This window comes from Bombina bombina, chromosome 8 (assembly GCF_027579735.1).
Source record: "Bombina bombina isolate aBomBom1 chromosome 8, aBomBom1.pri, whole genome shotgun sequence".
Classification (NCBI taxonomy): domain Eukaryota; kingdom Metazoa; phylum Chordata; class Amphibia; order Anura; family Bombinatoridae; genus Bombina; species Bombina bombina.
Window position 1 is genome coordinate 77,661,695 of NC_069506.1, and position 16,058 is coordinate 77,677,752.

The 16,058-nt window shown below is 40.5% G+C and overlaps 1 protein-coding gene across 1 annotated transcript in view; it reads left to right on the forward strand.

Annotated features, from left to right (window-relative positions):
* The window catches only part of LOC128638460 (trichohyalin), a 395,299-nt gene that overhangs the window by 337,611 nt on the left and 41,630 nt on the right, over positions 1-16,058 (forward strand). The window contains exons 10-11 of the mRNA XM_053690418.1: positions 2,279-2,410; positions 7,815-7,936. Of these exons, the coding sequence (XP_053546393.1) occupies positions 2,279-2,410; positions 7,815-7,936 (254 nt within the window). The remainder of the gene's footprint in view (positions 1-2,278; positions 2,411-7,814; positions 7,937-16,058) is intronic.

The following is a 16,058-nucleotide window of genomic DNA, read 5'->3' on the forward strand; positions in this document are numbered from 1 at the left end:
TGGGGGGGGGTATTGTATTTATTCTTTTACAGGCAAAAGAGCTGAAATTCTTGGGGCATGCCCCGCAAAGGGCCCTGTTCAGGGCTGGTAAGGTAAAAGAGCTTGTAACTTTTTTAATTTAGAATAGGGTAGGGAATTTTTTATTTTGGGGGGCTTTGTTATTTTATTAGGGGGCTTAGAGTAGGTGTAATTAGTTTAAAATTGTTGTAATATTTTTCTTATGTTTGTAAATATTTTTTTATTTTCTGTAACTTAGTTCTTTTTTATTTTTTGTACTTTAGCTAGTTTATTTAATTGTATTTATTTGTAGGAATTGTGTTTAATTAATTTATTGATAGTGTAGTGTTAGGTTAATTGTAGGTAATTGTAGGTAGTTTATTTAATTATTTTATTGATAGGGTAGTGTTATGTTTAATTATATCTTAGGTTAGGATTTATTTTACAGGTAAATTTGTTATTATTTTAACTAGGTAGCTATTAAATAGTTCTTAACTATTTAATAGCTATTGTACCTGGTTAAAATAATTACAAAGTTGCCTGTAAAATAAATATAAATCCTAAAATAGCTATAATATAATTATAATTTATATTGTAGCTATATTAGGATTTATTTTACAGGTAAGTATTTAGCTTTAAATAGGAATAAGTTATTTAATAAGAGTTAATTTATTTCGTTAGATGTAAATTATATTTAAGTTATGGGGGTGTTAGTGTTAGGGTTAGACTTAGCTTTAGGGGTTAATACATTTATTAGAATAGCGGTGAGCTCCGGTCGTCAGATTAGGGGTTAATAATTGAAGTTAGGTGTCGGCGATGTTAGGGAGGGCAGAATAGGGGTTAATACTATTTATTATAGGGTTAGTGAGGCGGGTTAGGGGTTAATAACTTTATTATAGTAGCGCTCAGGTCCGCTCGGCAGATTAGGGGTTAATAAGTGTAGGCAGGTGTCGGCGACGTTGAGGGGGGCAGATTAGGGGTTAATAAATATAATATAGGGGTCGGCGGTGTTAGGGGTAGCAGATTAGGGGTACATAGGGATAACGTAGGTGGCGGCGCTTTGCGGTCGGAAGATTAGGGGTTAATTATTTTAAGTAGCTGGCGGCGATGTTGTGGGGGGCAGGTTAGGGGTTAATAAATGTAATACAGGGGTCGGCGGGGTTAGGGGCAGCAGATTAGGGGTACATAAGTATAACGTAGGTGGCGGTTGGCAGATTAGGGGTTAAAAATTTTAATCGAGTGGCGGCGATGTGGGGGGAGCTCGGTTTAGGGGTACATAGGTAGTTTATGGGTGTTAGTGTACTTTAGGGTACAGTAGTTAAGAGCTTTATGAACCGGCGTTAGCCAGAAAGCTCTTAACTCCTGCTATTTTCAGGCGGCTGGAATTTTGTCGTTAGAGCTCTAACTCTCACTTCAGAAACGACTCTAAATACCGGCGTTAGAAAGATCCCATTGAAAATATAGGATACGCAAATGGCGTAGGGGGATCTGCGGTATGGAAAAGTCGCGGCTGAAAAGTGAGCGTTAGACCCTTTAATCACTGACTCCAAATACCAGCGGGCGGCCAAAACCAGCGTTAGGAGCCTCTAACGCTGGTTTTGACGGCTACCGCCGAACTCCAAATCTAGGCCTAAGTTTGTTAGAGACATGCACACTTCTAAGATTCTCTAGACTTGGGGCTAGATTTATCATAGCTGAGGCGTACAGGGGCACGTATACGCGCCCATGTATGCCTCAGCTCGCCTGTGGCGGGGCGAAATTACCCGTAGGTAATTAACATTGCACACGAGCACAATTTTCCGCTCGCGTGCAATCCCGCCCCCTGCCCGCGCACAACCAATCATGCGCGGGCAGGAGCTGTCAATCTCCTCGGTCGGACTTGACCGAGGAGATTGAATTTCGCCAGTTTAGAGGTGGCGAAGAGTTTAGGGAAGCAGCGGTCTGGTGACCGCTGCTTGTTAAATCGCGGCGAGCAAGTTCTTGTGAGAACTTGCTGCCGTAAGGGCTTAATAAATCTAGCCCTTGGTATCAACAAAGGATACTGAAACATAAATATGAATGTTTTTTTTTTCTTTTTTTATGCATTTGAATAATACTTTTGGCTAAAATGGGAATTCTAACTATAAAAAAAAAAAAGAAAAAAATGATTACCGCTATCGTTACTACCTTCTAACCTTAATGAGTAGCTCTAAACCCCCTAGTCTCCTCTTCCCAGAAAAAGTAAATGATGGTAAAATATACCTAATCTTATAGTATGTTATTTGTTACTACATCATTATAGGAGATTGCTAAGTATATTCAGAGACAGGAGCTGAAGGCCCATAGACGGTCAGAAGAGCTGGAGTTACCAAGAGACAGTGACGATGACAGCAGTATTTGCAGCTTTTCTGAAAAGAGAAGCGTTGGATTTAAGGTAAAATATCATAATACATTAATCATTGTATTTGTTTTATACCAGTGATTCATCTCTATCACACAAGTACCATAAGAAGCCACCTTTAACCAAATCTCCTTCTTGAGCGCAATTATGTCCATGATAGTGACTTGGGTTTGTAGTTAGCTGCAGACAACTGGGGCAAGAGGGTAAGTGCCGTTAGCCATAAATCATTAGGAGTAAATATGTTTGTGCTAAGAAATATCAAAAGTGAGATACAGAATTTAAGGCTGCGAAGTCTGTACTTAAAGAGATAGTAGACAATAATTCTTTATGTTATATAAATACTATTTGCAATGCACACATTAAAGGGACAGTCTACACCTTAGTCACCTTAAAGTCTTACCTTAGATTAAGCTGCAAATAGCATCCTGCTTCCTTTCTATATCATGCAGCAGGAACAGTAAAAAAAGGTTATTTTAAAATGAATATTGCTTCTGGCCACTTTAAAATAGCGACCATGGTCCGCAGCAATTTAAATATATAGGTATACTCCTTGGATGAAAGATCCTCAGGAAATAAGGACATTGGAGTAGGTCCAGCAGGGATATTGAAAAATACCAATGTCATTCAAGCACACGCTAAAATGAGCTGCTATTACAAGTTATGCGCAATTCGAACGCGAGCTTGCATTCGCATTGCTAGGAAGCATTGCGCTCACGAGAGTGAGCTTCTATTGGCTCCAATGGGAGCCTCGTTCTGATGCCGTCTAAGACGGCATCAGAACCTAAGCGCAGCAAAGTGGGTAAGTAGCACAGCGATTGCATCAATTTAAATATATATGTATACTCCTCAGATGAAAGATCCTCAGGAAATAAGGACATTGGAGTAGGTCCAGCAGGGATATTGAAAAATACCAATGTCATTCAAGCACCAGAATATCAAGCAGTTGCTAGACAAAAAGAGCAAAGAACAGCTGACAATAGACAAGGGGGTACTAAATATACTCAGACAGTACATAGCACTCTGGGACACCAAATGTCAGATATAGATCAGGTTTTTCCCCTGGACCCTGCCCTATCATCGGTTCCCACAGAAATACACAAGACACAGGACAGATACTAACTGCGGGGAGCACGAGCCCACAGCAAATACAAATAGGGAATGTGATCAACCTATCACAAAAGAATTTGACATTAGAACAACTGAAAATTTTGGGATATGGTCTCACCTTCGCCCCCACTAGTGATTTTGATGTCTTCCAGACCATAATAGATGTTAATCGTTTAATCAGATATATAACTCTAAATAATCATTTTTCTGGTCAGGAGGACAGTGAACAGACACTAGTGGGGACGGATCTTCCCACTGCTATGTTTCCAATAGACTAACTTTTCAAGATAAATGTGACACTATAGCTTTACATGAGTTACAATTTTAATCTATGAGCAAAGAAGGCAATATTAGTAAGGGTACTTCCCTCAGACCCACATCTAAATTTTATCCCATCCACTCTAGGGGAGGAATTATTGAAACTTTTTATAATAGAATCGAAAAGGATCTTGTTGATCTAAAATCTACTGCAGGTCCCATTGATCAAAACTTAACTAGAAAAAAATTGCCCTTAAAGAATTACAGGAAGACAATAGTAGTGTAATAAAAAAATGCTGATAAGGGAGGCACAGTGGTGGTACTGGACAAGTCAACATATATCAATGAAGCACTTAGGCAGTTAGGTAACACAGATAACTACACGGTACTTCTCAGTGACCCAACTAACAAATACAGAAAGGAGTTGTGTTGTGTCATCTTTTGGACAATGGGATGGAGCAGGGGTTCCTGGATGTGAAAACAGCAGAGTACCTGAATGTACAGAACCCAAGGACACCCCTGTTCCATCATCTTCCGAAGGTTCACAAACCCCTAACCAATATACAAGGCCAGTGGGATGGGGTCACTATTTGAGCACCTATCCCAGTGGCTCGATTCACTACTCCAACCTTTTGTCATCTCCCTGCCTTCATATATCAGGGATATACAAAACATGTTTTAAACATGATGGAATCTCAAAAATGGGAAGATGCTTATTGTTGGGTTACAGTGTACTCATCAATTCCCCATGAACAGGGGTAAAGTTTTATCTATACAACTATTCTGATTATTCCGAAGAGTTTCAAGACTTTGTTTTGGAAATTACCAGATTCCTCCTAACTCATAATTTTTTTCAATTCCAAGATATTTTCTATCTCCGAAGGTGTGGAACAGCGATGGGGGCTAAATTTCCCCCCTCTTATTCCAACCTATTTTTAGGTTGGTGGGAGTTTTTCCACATCTTTGGAGATAGAAATGTCTATAAGAGGTAGATATGTATGTATGGGAGATATATTTATGACTTCCTTTTCATATGGAGTGGCAGGGAGTCTGATGTAGAAGCCTTTGTGAATATGTTAAATAATGATGAGATTGGCCTCAGTTTCGCATTTGAACTAAGTAGCAAACATATAAATTATCTTGATCTCACACTAATTGGTTCCAGAGAGGAAAAAGTACTTACTAAAATATACAGGAAACCTTAACCCTGGCAATTCCTTGCTTCATGGCAGAAGTTGCCATCCTAAGCACACTTCGGCCGCAGTGGCAAAAGGGGAATTCACATGTTTAAAAAGAAATTGCTCAGATCAAGGAGACTACTCCCGTGAGGCTGAGGAATTGGAGTCTAGATTGAGGGAATGAGGTTACCCATGGATATTAATAGGTATAGTAAGAAAACAGGTTGAAAACAGACACAGGACATCCCTCCTTCAGGATAGGATTGACAAACATAAAACCTTTAATGGTGTTAATTCTGTCACAAGCTACAGTGCTCAGTTTCCTCAGATTGCAAATATAGTACGGAAACAGAATTGGTAAAAAAATAGAATCAAATGTAGTTCTAGGAAATGTCCTACATTAGGGTCTTTGCTTTCTCCTACCCAATTAAAAGCAGATAGTACTAGTACAACTACTTGGATAAACAGTACAGGCATGTACAATTGTGGCCACAGAAAATGTAGGCCATGTGAATATCTCGAAAAAACTAAAAATTTCACTTCACACATAACAGGTAAGGAATTCAAGATAACGTGCATGAACTGTATGTCCTCTCTGAGGTTATATACATGTAAAATTGTCAAACATGTGGAGTCCAATATATAGGACTCACCTCAAGGGACATAAAGTCACGCATTCAAGAACATTTGTCCACAATAACGCAGGGAAAATCTACTACCCCTCTGGTACGTCATTTTGTAGAAAAACAGGGAGAACTCCACACATTCTGATGGTGTGCCATAGAAAAGGTTAAACTTCCCAAGAGAGGTGGGGATATAGAAAATCTTTTGGCCAAAAGAGAGGCTTTCTGGATGTTTAGGCTCGGAACTAGACATCCAGAAGGTCTCAACCCCAGATATGATCTAATTAATTATTGGGAATAGCCATCACCGGATGATCCCGTTGTGTCCATATGTTCATAATATATATGTTTAGCGCATATAACTGGCTAGTTAGGGGAGTTTGGTATATACTTCATTACTGTTAACTCATTACACAACATAGTATTACTTGCATATTCATATCATTAATGTAGGGATACTCTCTGTATATATAACTGATTTAAGTGTATGTGTATAACATTATAGGAATCCATTGGATTCTATCTATTTATTAACTTGCCAGTATATATTATATGCCGTGTTAGTTAGCCGTGGTGTCTGTATATACATTACGTTTGACATTCTATATATATATAATTTTTTCTCAAGAATATCAAAAATATTTTTCTCATATTCTGTTTTATATATGTCATTGAAGATAACATGTGCCATGGGATTCTAGGTATGCATACTTAGTTTGGAAGTTCCATCTTTTCACATGTTTATTTTCATGTCACTAGATATTTCATCTCTCTTTTTGTGATTTATCATATTCATGTGTCAAAAATGTACTCATTTCTGAATATTAACAAGAGACGCACAATGCATGCAAGCAGTTTAAGGCATACACACGCCACACAGGTGTAGGTGAGGGGAGGCGCTCTCAGATTATCCAATCAGTGTATTGTCTAGGGCTTTTAAGACCAAGGGGCCGAAGTACATAACAGGCTATGACTACGGAAGTTTGCTGGAATGTGTAAGCCATTGTGCTGCGCTTCCCCTTGCTATTTTGTATAGGTGGCTTGCTGTCCTATATATTTTTAAGTATTCGAATAAATGTTAATTTTTATACCTTTGATCGGTGGTATCCTCTTCTTATTTCAATCTATACACATATTAACACATAAATATATATGTATATAAGCATATACATATATATTTACTGGAAACGCACAGTTCCCATAGACCACAATGTAAAGGCACTTTTCATTGCCATTTATTTTCGAACACCCCACTCCCGCCAACTTTACCCACAAAATACTGCCTAGTGCAGTTATTTTATTTAAAAAATGTGCATTTGGGGCACATTTATAAAATTAACCGGACATGTGATCTCTGGTTAATTTTATAAGCGCTAATTGCTACCGCAAGCATACACACTCCTTCTATTTCAGAATTGGTGACTGAAAGGTTGTAGCTGAGTAGAATGAAGTTAGCTTGGTAATGTCATCGGCTACGTTTCTGGGCTTTCGCATGCGCATTATAGTGACCAGTCGCCATGTTCCTACCTGGGTAGACCCCCCCCGAATAGGACTTGTATAATGAGGTCTATGGGGGGGTTCAAAAAATAAGCTATGTTTGCTAACAAAATTCAATAAATCTGTGCAGAAATGACAACAGTAAGTAATTCGGGAAAACTAATTATGAGTAACATTCGTTTGAAAGCAAGGAAGACATTTTTACAGTTTCAAATCCCTTTAATGAAAAAATATAGAAACAATTATATAAGGTTATAGAACTAAGCATTTTAAGTTCTACATTTAACGTTCAATACATTTTGTATGTGCTTTTTTCTAACCCGTTCATATAGCTTGGAATATTTTGTTAGATATTTTGCCTAATCTTACCCAAATCCTCTTGTTTATACTGTTAGTTCCTGTTTATGCAGTGGTTTATAATTGTTTTTTTTTTTACACAAGGGTATTTAACATAAATCAGTTTAGAAAGAGATTACATTTATAATTATTTATGTTGTTGGCTGTAATGTCTAGACTATTTGCCTCAGAATTATTATGAAACTCTGTCATTACTCTTTATAAGCCACACACAGAGATGAGTTCGTCTTTGCGTAACCAGTGCTGATTATTTTTTCATAAAGCTTATGTTTCAGTCCTATAATTATGTTATTAGATTATTCAGACGTTTGCTTATGGGGAAAATGCCATAAATGTATAATTACGTTTAACTGTAATATCGATTTGTTAAAAAATAGCACAGCTGCAAATAATGAATATGTTGCCTACACCCATTAGAATGAAGTGCCTTCTTGTAACCAAGGGCGGCTGGACTCTGAAGGCCTGGCCTCTCCTGCCGAATGTCGCACGCCAGAGAGAATGGACGTTTCTGCAGCAGAAGGAAGCATTGACCTGTCCAAGTAAAAATAAAAACTGTTTTACTTTTATGTTTTTTGTTTTGTTACTTTCATGTATGGGTTAGATGTGCACCCTGCACTAGTTTTTGCGGCTCTTTGGAATGAGCAGTACTAAAAATGTGTACCATAGTCTTTAAGGCCACAGGAAAAAGTAAAACTAAAATGTGTGCTTTTGTGGGTGGGACAACATGTGCACGCTACCTATCTAGATATCTCTTCAACAAAGAATAACATGAGAATGACGCTCATTTGATAATAGAATTAAAATGGAAACTTTTTTTAAAATGGTATTCTCTATCTGAATCAGGAAAGAAAACAAATTGGGTTTCATGTTCCTTTAACCCCTTAATGACCACAGCACTTTTCCATTTTCTGTCCGTTTGGGACCAAGGCTATTTTTACATTTTTGCGGTGTTTGTGTTTAGCTGTAATTTTCCTCTTACTCTTTTACTGTACCCACACATATTATATACCGTTTTTCTCGCCATTAAATGGACTTTCTAAAGATACCATTATTTTCATCATATCTTATAATTTACTATAAAAAAAAATTATAAAATATGAGGAAAAATTGAAAAAAAATACACTTTTTCTAACTTTGACCCCCAAAATCTGTTACACATCTACAACCACCAAAAAACAACCATGCTAAATAGTTTCTAAATTTTGTCCTGAGTTTAGAAATACCCAATGTTTACATGTTCTTTGCTTTTTTTTGCAAGTTATAGGGCCATAAATACAAATAGCACTTTGCTATTTCCAAACCATTTTTTTTTTCAAAATTAGCGCTAGTTACATTAGAACACTAATATCTTTCAGGAATCTCTGAATATCCATTGACATGTATATATTTTTGTTTAGTAGACATCCCAAAGTATTGATCTAGGCCAATTTTGGTATATTTCATGCCACCATTTCACCGCCAAATGCGATCAAATAAAAAAAATTGTTCACTTTCTCCAACATTGGTGTGTCCGGTCCACGGCGTCATCCTTACTTGTGGGATATCTCTTCCCCAACAGGAAATGGCAAAGAGTCCCAGCAAAGCTGGCCATATAGTCCCTCCTAGGCTCCGCCCACCCCAGTCATTCTCTTTGCCGTTGCACAGGCAACATCTCCACGGAGATGGTTAAGAGTTTTTTGGTGATTAAATGTAGTTTTTATTCTTCTATCAAGTGTTTGTTATTTTAAAATAGTGCTGGTATGTACTATTTACTCTGAAACAGAAAAGGATGAAGATTTCTGTTTGTGAGAGGAAGATGATTTTAGCAGACAGTAACTAAAATCGATTGCTGTTTCCACATAGGACTGTTGAGATGAAGTAACTTCAGTTGGGGGAAACAGTTAGCAGACTTTTCTGCTTAAGGTATGACTAGCCATATTTCTAACAAGACCATGTAATGCTGGAAGGCTGTCATTTCCCCTCATGGGGACCGGTAAGCCATTTTCTTAGTCAAACAAACAGAATAAAGGGCTTAATATGGGCTAAAAAACTGGTAGACATTTTTATGGGCTAAATCGATTGCTTTATTTGGGCATTTTATTCATATTTATGCTGACATTTCGCATTTATAAACTTGGGGAACGTTTATTTAAACGGCAGGCACTATGTTAGACACCTTTTCCAGTCAGGGGGCCTTGCTATTTGTAGACTGAGCCTCATTTTCGCGCCATTACTGTGCAGTTGTTTTTTGAGAGCAGGGCATGCAGATGCATGTGTGAGGATCTGAAATTTGCTGGAAAAGCTTCTAGAAGGCGTCAATTGGTATCGTATTCCCCTCTGGGCTTGGTTAGGTCTCAGCAAAGGCTATAGCTGGGACTGTATAGGGGTTAAATTTGTAAACGGCTCCGGTTCCGTTATTTTAAGGGTTAAAGCTGAAATTTGGTGTGCAATACTCTTAATGCTTTAAGACACTGTGGTGAAATTTTGGTAATTTTTGAACAATTCCTTCATACTTTTTCACATATTCAGTAATAAAGTGTTTTCTGTTTAAAATTTAAAGAGATAGTAACGGTTTTGTTTTAAAAGTTTTTTGTGCTTTATTGACAAGTTTAAGCCTGTTTAACATGTCTGTGCCTTCGGATAAGCTATGTTCTATATGTATGAAAGCCAATGTGTCTCCCCATTTAAATTTATGTGATAATTGTGCCATAGCGTCCAAACAAAGTAAGGACAGTACTGCCACAGATAATGAAATTGCCCAAGATGATTCCTCAGATGAGGGGAGTAAACATGATACTACATCATCTCCTACTGTGTCTACACCAGTTTTGCCCACACAGGAGGCCCCTAGTACATCTAGCGCGCCAATGCTTATTACCATGCAACAATTAACGGCTGTAATGGATAACTCCATAGCAAATATTTTATCCAAAATGCCTACTTATCAGAGAAAGCGCGATTGCTCTGTTTTAAACACTGAAGAGCAGGAGGGCGCTGATGATAATTGTTCTGTCATACCCTCACACCAATCTGAAGGGGCCATGAGGGAGGTTTTGTCAGATGGGGAAATTTCAGATTCAAGCTGAACCTGATGTTGTGACATTTAAATTTAAATTAGAACATCTCCGCGCACTGCTTAAGGAGGTGTTATCTACTCTGGATGATTGTGACAACTTGGTCATTCCAGAGAAATTATGCAAGATGGACAAGTTCCTAGAGGTTCCGGTGCACCCCGACGCTTTTCCTATACCCAAGCGGGTGGCGGACATAGTAAATAAGGAGTGGGAAAAGCCCGGCATACCTTTTGTTCCCCCCCCCTATATTTAAGAAATTATTTCCTATGGTCGACCCCAGAAAGGACTTATGGCAGACAGTCCCTAAGGTCGAGGGGGCAGTTTCTACTCTAAACAAACGCACTACTATTCCTATCGAAGATAGTTGTGCTTTCAAAGATCCTATGGATAAAAAATTGGAGGGTTTGCTTAAAAAGATTTTTGTACAGCAAGGTTACCTTCTACAACCCATTTCGTGCATTGTTCCTGTCACTACAGCAGCGTGGTTCTGGTTCGAGGAACTAGAAAACTCGCTTAGTAGAGAGACTCCATATGAGGAGGTTATGGACAGAGTTCACGCACTTAAGTTGGCTAACTCTTTTATTTTAGATGCCGCTTTGCAATTAGCTAGATTAGCGGCGAAAAATTCAGGGTTTGCTATCGTGGCGCGCAGATCGCTTTGGCTAAAGTCTTGGTCAGCGGATGTGTCATCCAAGACAAAATTGCTTAACATCCCTTTCAAAGGTAAAACTCTATTTGGACCAGAATTGAAAGAGATTATTTCAGACATCACTGGGGGAAAGGGCCACGCCCTTCCACAAGATAGGCCTTTCAAGGCCAAAAATAAGTCTAATTTTCGTTCCTTTTGCAATTTCAGGAACGGACCGGCCTCTAATTCTGCATCCTCTAAGCAAGAGGGTAATGCCTCACAACCCAAACCAGCCTGGAAACCGATGCAAGGCTGGAACAAGGGTAAGCAGGCCAAGAAGCCTGCCGCTGCTAACAAAACAGCATGAAGGAGTAGCCCCCAATCCGGGACCGGATCTAGTGGGGGGCAGACTCTGTCTCTTTGCTCAGGCTTGGGCAAGGGATGTTCAGGATCCCTGGGCGCTAGAAATAGTTTCTCAGGGTTATCTCCTGGAATTCAGGGAACTACCCCCAAGGGGAAGGTTCCACATGTCTCACTTATCCTCAAACCAAATAAAGAGACAGGCGTTCTTACATTGTGTAGAAGACCTGTGAAAGATGGGAGTGATACACCCAGTTCCAATAAAGGAACAAGGAATGGGATTTTATTCCAATCTGTTCGTAGTTCCCAAAAAAGAGGGAACTTTCAGACCAATTTTGGATTTGAAGATCCTAAACAAATTTCTCAGGGTACCATCGTTCAAGATGGAAAACATTCGAACGATTCTACCCACTATCCAGGAAAGTCAATTTATGACTACCGTGGATCTAAAGGATGCGTACCTACATATTCCTATCCACAAAGAACATCATCAGTTCCTAAGGTTCGCTTTTCTGGACAAGCATTACCAGTTTGTGGCCCTCCCATTCGGGTTAGCCACTGCTCCAAGGATTTTCACAAAGGTACTAGGGTCCCTTCTAGCGGTTCTAAGACCGAGGGGCATTGCAGTAGTACCATACTTGGACGACATTCTAATACAAGCGTCGTCTCTGTCAAAAGCAAAGGCTCATACAGACATCGTTCTGGCCTTTCTTAGATTACACGGATGGAAGGTGAACATAGAAAAAAGTTCTCTGTCTCCGTCGACAAGAGTTCCCTTCTTGGGAACAATAATAGATTCCTTAGAAATGAGGATTTTTCTGACAGAGGTCAGAAAGTCAAAACTTCTAAGCACTTGTCAAGTTCTTCATTCTGTTCCTCGTCCTTCCATAGCGCAGTGCATGGAAGTAGTAGGGTTGATGGTTGCAGCAATGGACATAGTTCCTTTTGCACGAATTCATCTAAGACCATTACAACTGTGCATGCTCAAACAGTGGAATGGGGACTATACAGACTTGTCTCCAATGATTCAAGTAGATCAGAAGACCAGAGATTCACTCCGTTGGTGGCTGACCCTGGACCATCTGTCCCAGGGAATGAGCTTCCGCAGACCAGAGTGGGTCATTGTCACGACCGACGCCAGTCTAGTGGGCTGGGGCGCGGTCTGGGAATCCCTGAAAGCTCAGGGTCTATGGTCTCGGGAAGAGTCTCTTCTCCCGATAAACATTCTGGAATTGAGAGCGATATTCAATGCTCTCAGGGCTTGGCCTCAACTAGCAAAGGCCAGATTCATAAGGTTCCAATCAGACAACATGACGACCGTTGCGTATATCAATCATCAGGGGGGAACAAGGAGTTCCCTGGCGATGAAAGAAGTGACCAAAATAATTCAATGGGCGGAGGATCACTCCTGCCACCTGTCTGCGATCCACATCCCAGGTGTGGAAAACTGGGAGGCGGATTTTCTGAGTCGTCAGACATTCCATCCGGGGGAGTGGGAACTCCATCCGGAGATCTTTGCCCAAATAACTCAATTATGGGGCATTCCAGACATGGATCTGATGGCGTCTCGTCAGAACTTCAAGGTTCCTTGCTACGGGTCCAGATCCAGGGATCCCAAGGCGACTCTAGTAGATGCACTAGTAGCACCTTGGACCTTCAACCTAGCTTATGTATTTCCACCGTTTCCTCTCATTCCCAGGCTGGTAGCCAGGATCAATCAGGAGAGGGCCTCGGTGATCTTGATAGCTCCTGCGTGGCCACGCAGGACTTGGTATGCAGACTTGGTGAATATGTCATCGGTTCCACCATGGAAGCTACCTTTGAGACAGGACCTTCTTGTTCAGGGTCCATTCGAACATCCAAATCTGGTCTCCCTCCAGCTGACGGCTTGGAGATTGAACGCTTGATTCTATCAAAGCGTGGGTTTTCAGATTCTGTGATAGATACTCTGGTTCAGGCCAGAAAACCGGTAACTAGAAAGATTTACCATAAAATATGGAAAAGATATATCTGTTGGTGTGAATCCAAAGGATTCCCATGGAATAAGATAAAAATTCCTAAGATTCTCTCCTTTCTACAAGAAGGTTTGGAGAAAGGATTATCTGCAAGTTCTCTAAAGGGACAGATCTCTGCTTTATCTGTCTTACTACACAACAGACTGGCAGCTGTGCCAGATGTTCAAGCATTTGTTCAGGCTCTGGTTAGGATCAAGCCTGTTTACAGACCTTTGACTCCTCCCTGGAGTCTAAATCTAGTTCTTTCAGTTCTTCAAGGGGTTCCGTTTGAACCTTTACATTCCATAGATATTAAGTTACTATCTTGGAAAGTTTTGTTTTTGGTTGCAATTTCTTCTGCTAGAAGAGTTTCAGAGTTATCTGCTCTGCAGTGTTCTCCGCCCTATCTGGTGTTCCATGCAGATAAGGTGGTTTTGCGTACTAAGCCTGGTTTTCTTCCTAAGGTTGTTTCTAACAAAAATATTAACCAGGAGATAGTTGTACCTTCTTTATGTCCGAATCCAGTTTCAAAGAAGGAACGTTTGTTACACAATTTGGACGTAGTCCGTGCTCTAAAATTCTATTTAGAGGCTACAAAAGATTTCAGACAAACATCTTCCTTGTTTGTTGTTTATTCTGGTAAAAGGAGAGGTCAAAAAGCAACTTCTACCTCTCTTTCCTTTTGGCTTAAAAGCATCATCCGATTGGCTTATGAGACTGCCGGACGGCAGCCTCCTGAAAAAATCACAGCTCACTCCACTAGGGCTGTGGCTTCCACATGGGCCTTCAAGAACGAGGCTTCTGTTGACCAGATATGTAAGGCAGCGACTTGGTCTTCACTGCACACTTTTGCCAAATTTTACAAATTTGATACTTTTGCTTCTTCGGAGGCTATTTTTGGGAGAAAGGTTTTGCAAGCTGTGGTGCCTTCCGTTTAGGTAACCTGATTTGCTCCCTCCCTTCATCCGTGTCCTAAAGCTTTGGTATTGGTTCCCACAAGTAAGGATGACGCCGTGGACCGGACACACCAATGTTGGAGAAAACAGAATTTATGCTTACCTGATAAATTACTTTCTCCAACGGTGTGTCCGGTCCACGGCCCGCCCTGGTTTTTTAATCAGGTCTGATGAATTATTTTCTCTAACTACAGTCACCACGGTACCATATGGTTTCTCCTATATATTTCCTCCTGTCAGTCGGTCGAATGACTGGGGTGGGCGGAGCCTAGGAGGGACTATATGGCCAGCTTTGCTGGGACTCTTTGCCATTTCCTGTTGGGGAAGAGATATCCCACAAGTAAGGATGACGCCGTGGACCGGACACACCGTTGGAGAAAGTAATTTATCAGGTAAGCATAAATTCTGTTTTTTCACAAATTTTTTCACAAACTTTAGGATTCTCACTGAAATTATTTACAAACAGCTTGTGCAATTATGGCACAAATGGTTGTAAATTCTTCTCTGGGATCCCCTTTGTTCAGAAATAGCAGACTTATATGGCTTTGGTGTTGCTTTTTGGTAATTAGAATGCCACTAAATGCCACTGCGCACCACACGTGTATTATGCCCAGCAGTGAAGGGGTTAATTAGGGAGCATGTAGGGAGCTTTTTGGGGTAATTTTAGCTTTAGTGTAGTGTAGTAGACAACCCCAAGTATTGATCTAGGCCCATTTTGGTATATTTCATGCCACCATTTCACCGCCAAATGCGATCAAATTAAAAAAAACGTTAAATTTTTCACAATTTTAGGTTTCTCACTGAAATCATTTACAAACAGCTTGTGCAATTATGGCACAAATGGTTGTAAATGCTTCTCTGGGATCCCCTTTGTTCAGAAATAGCAGACATATATGGCTTTGGCGTTGCTTTTTGGTATTTAGAAGGCCGCTAAATGCCGCTGCGCATCACACGTGTATTATGGCGAGCAGTGAAGGGGTTAATTAGGTAGCTTGTAGGGAGCTTGCAGGGTTAATATCACATTTAGTGTAGAGCTCAGCCTCCCACCTGAAACATCAGACCCCCTGATCCCTCCCAAACAGCTCTCTTCCCTCCCCCACCCCACAATTGTCCCCGCCATCTTAAGTACTGGCAGAAAGTCTGCCAGTACTAAAATAAAAGCTATATTTGTTGTTTTTTTGTGTTTTTAAAAAGCATATTTACATATGCTGCTGTGTACTATCCCCCCCTTAGCCCCCAACCTCACTGATCCCCCCCAAACAGCTCTATAACCCTCCCACTCTAACTTAATATGCGCCATCTTGGGTACTGGCAGCTGTCTGCCAGTACCCAGTTTAGAAGAAAATATGGTTTTTTTTTATTTTTATTAAAATTTTCTGTAGTGTAGCTTCCCCCCACACAAAACCAACCCCCCACCCCTCCACGATCTATTTTTGTGCTTTTGCACAAACAAGATTTGGCCATTTTTTCCTAGCAATATTTTCCGTAGTGTAGCGGTTCCCACCCGCTCCGTGCACGCGCCCACCCGCCAACCTCCGTGCACGTGCGCGCTCCCGCGCGCCCCCTAACGGCTCCGCCTCCGATCCCGCCCCCCTTGATGTCAGAGGATACACCGATGGCCGCCCACCCGCCTTCCAAGTCGGCTCCCACCCACCAACGATACCGGCCAT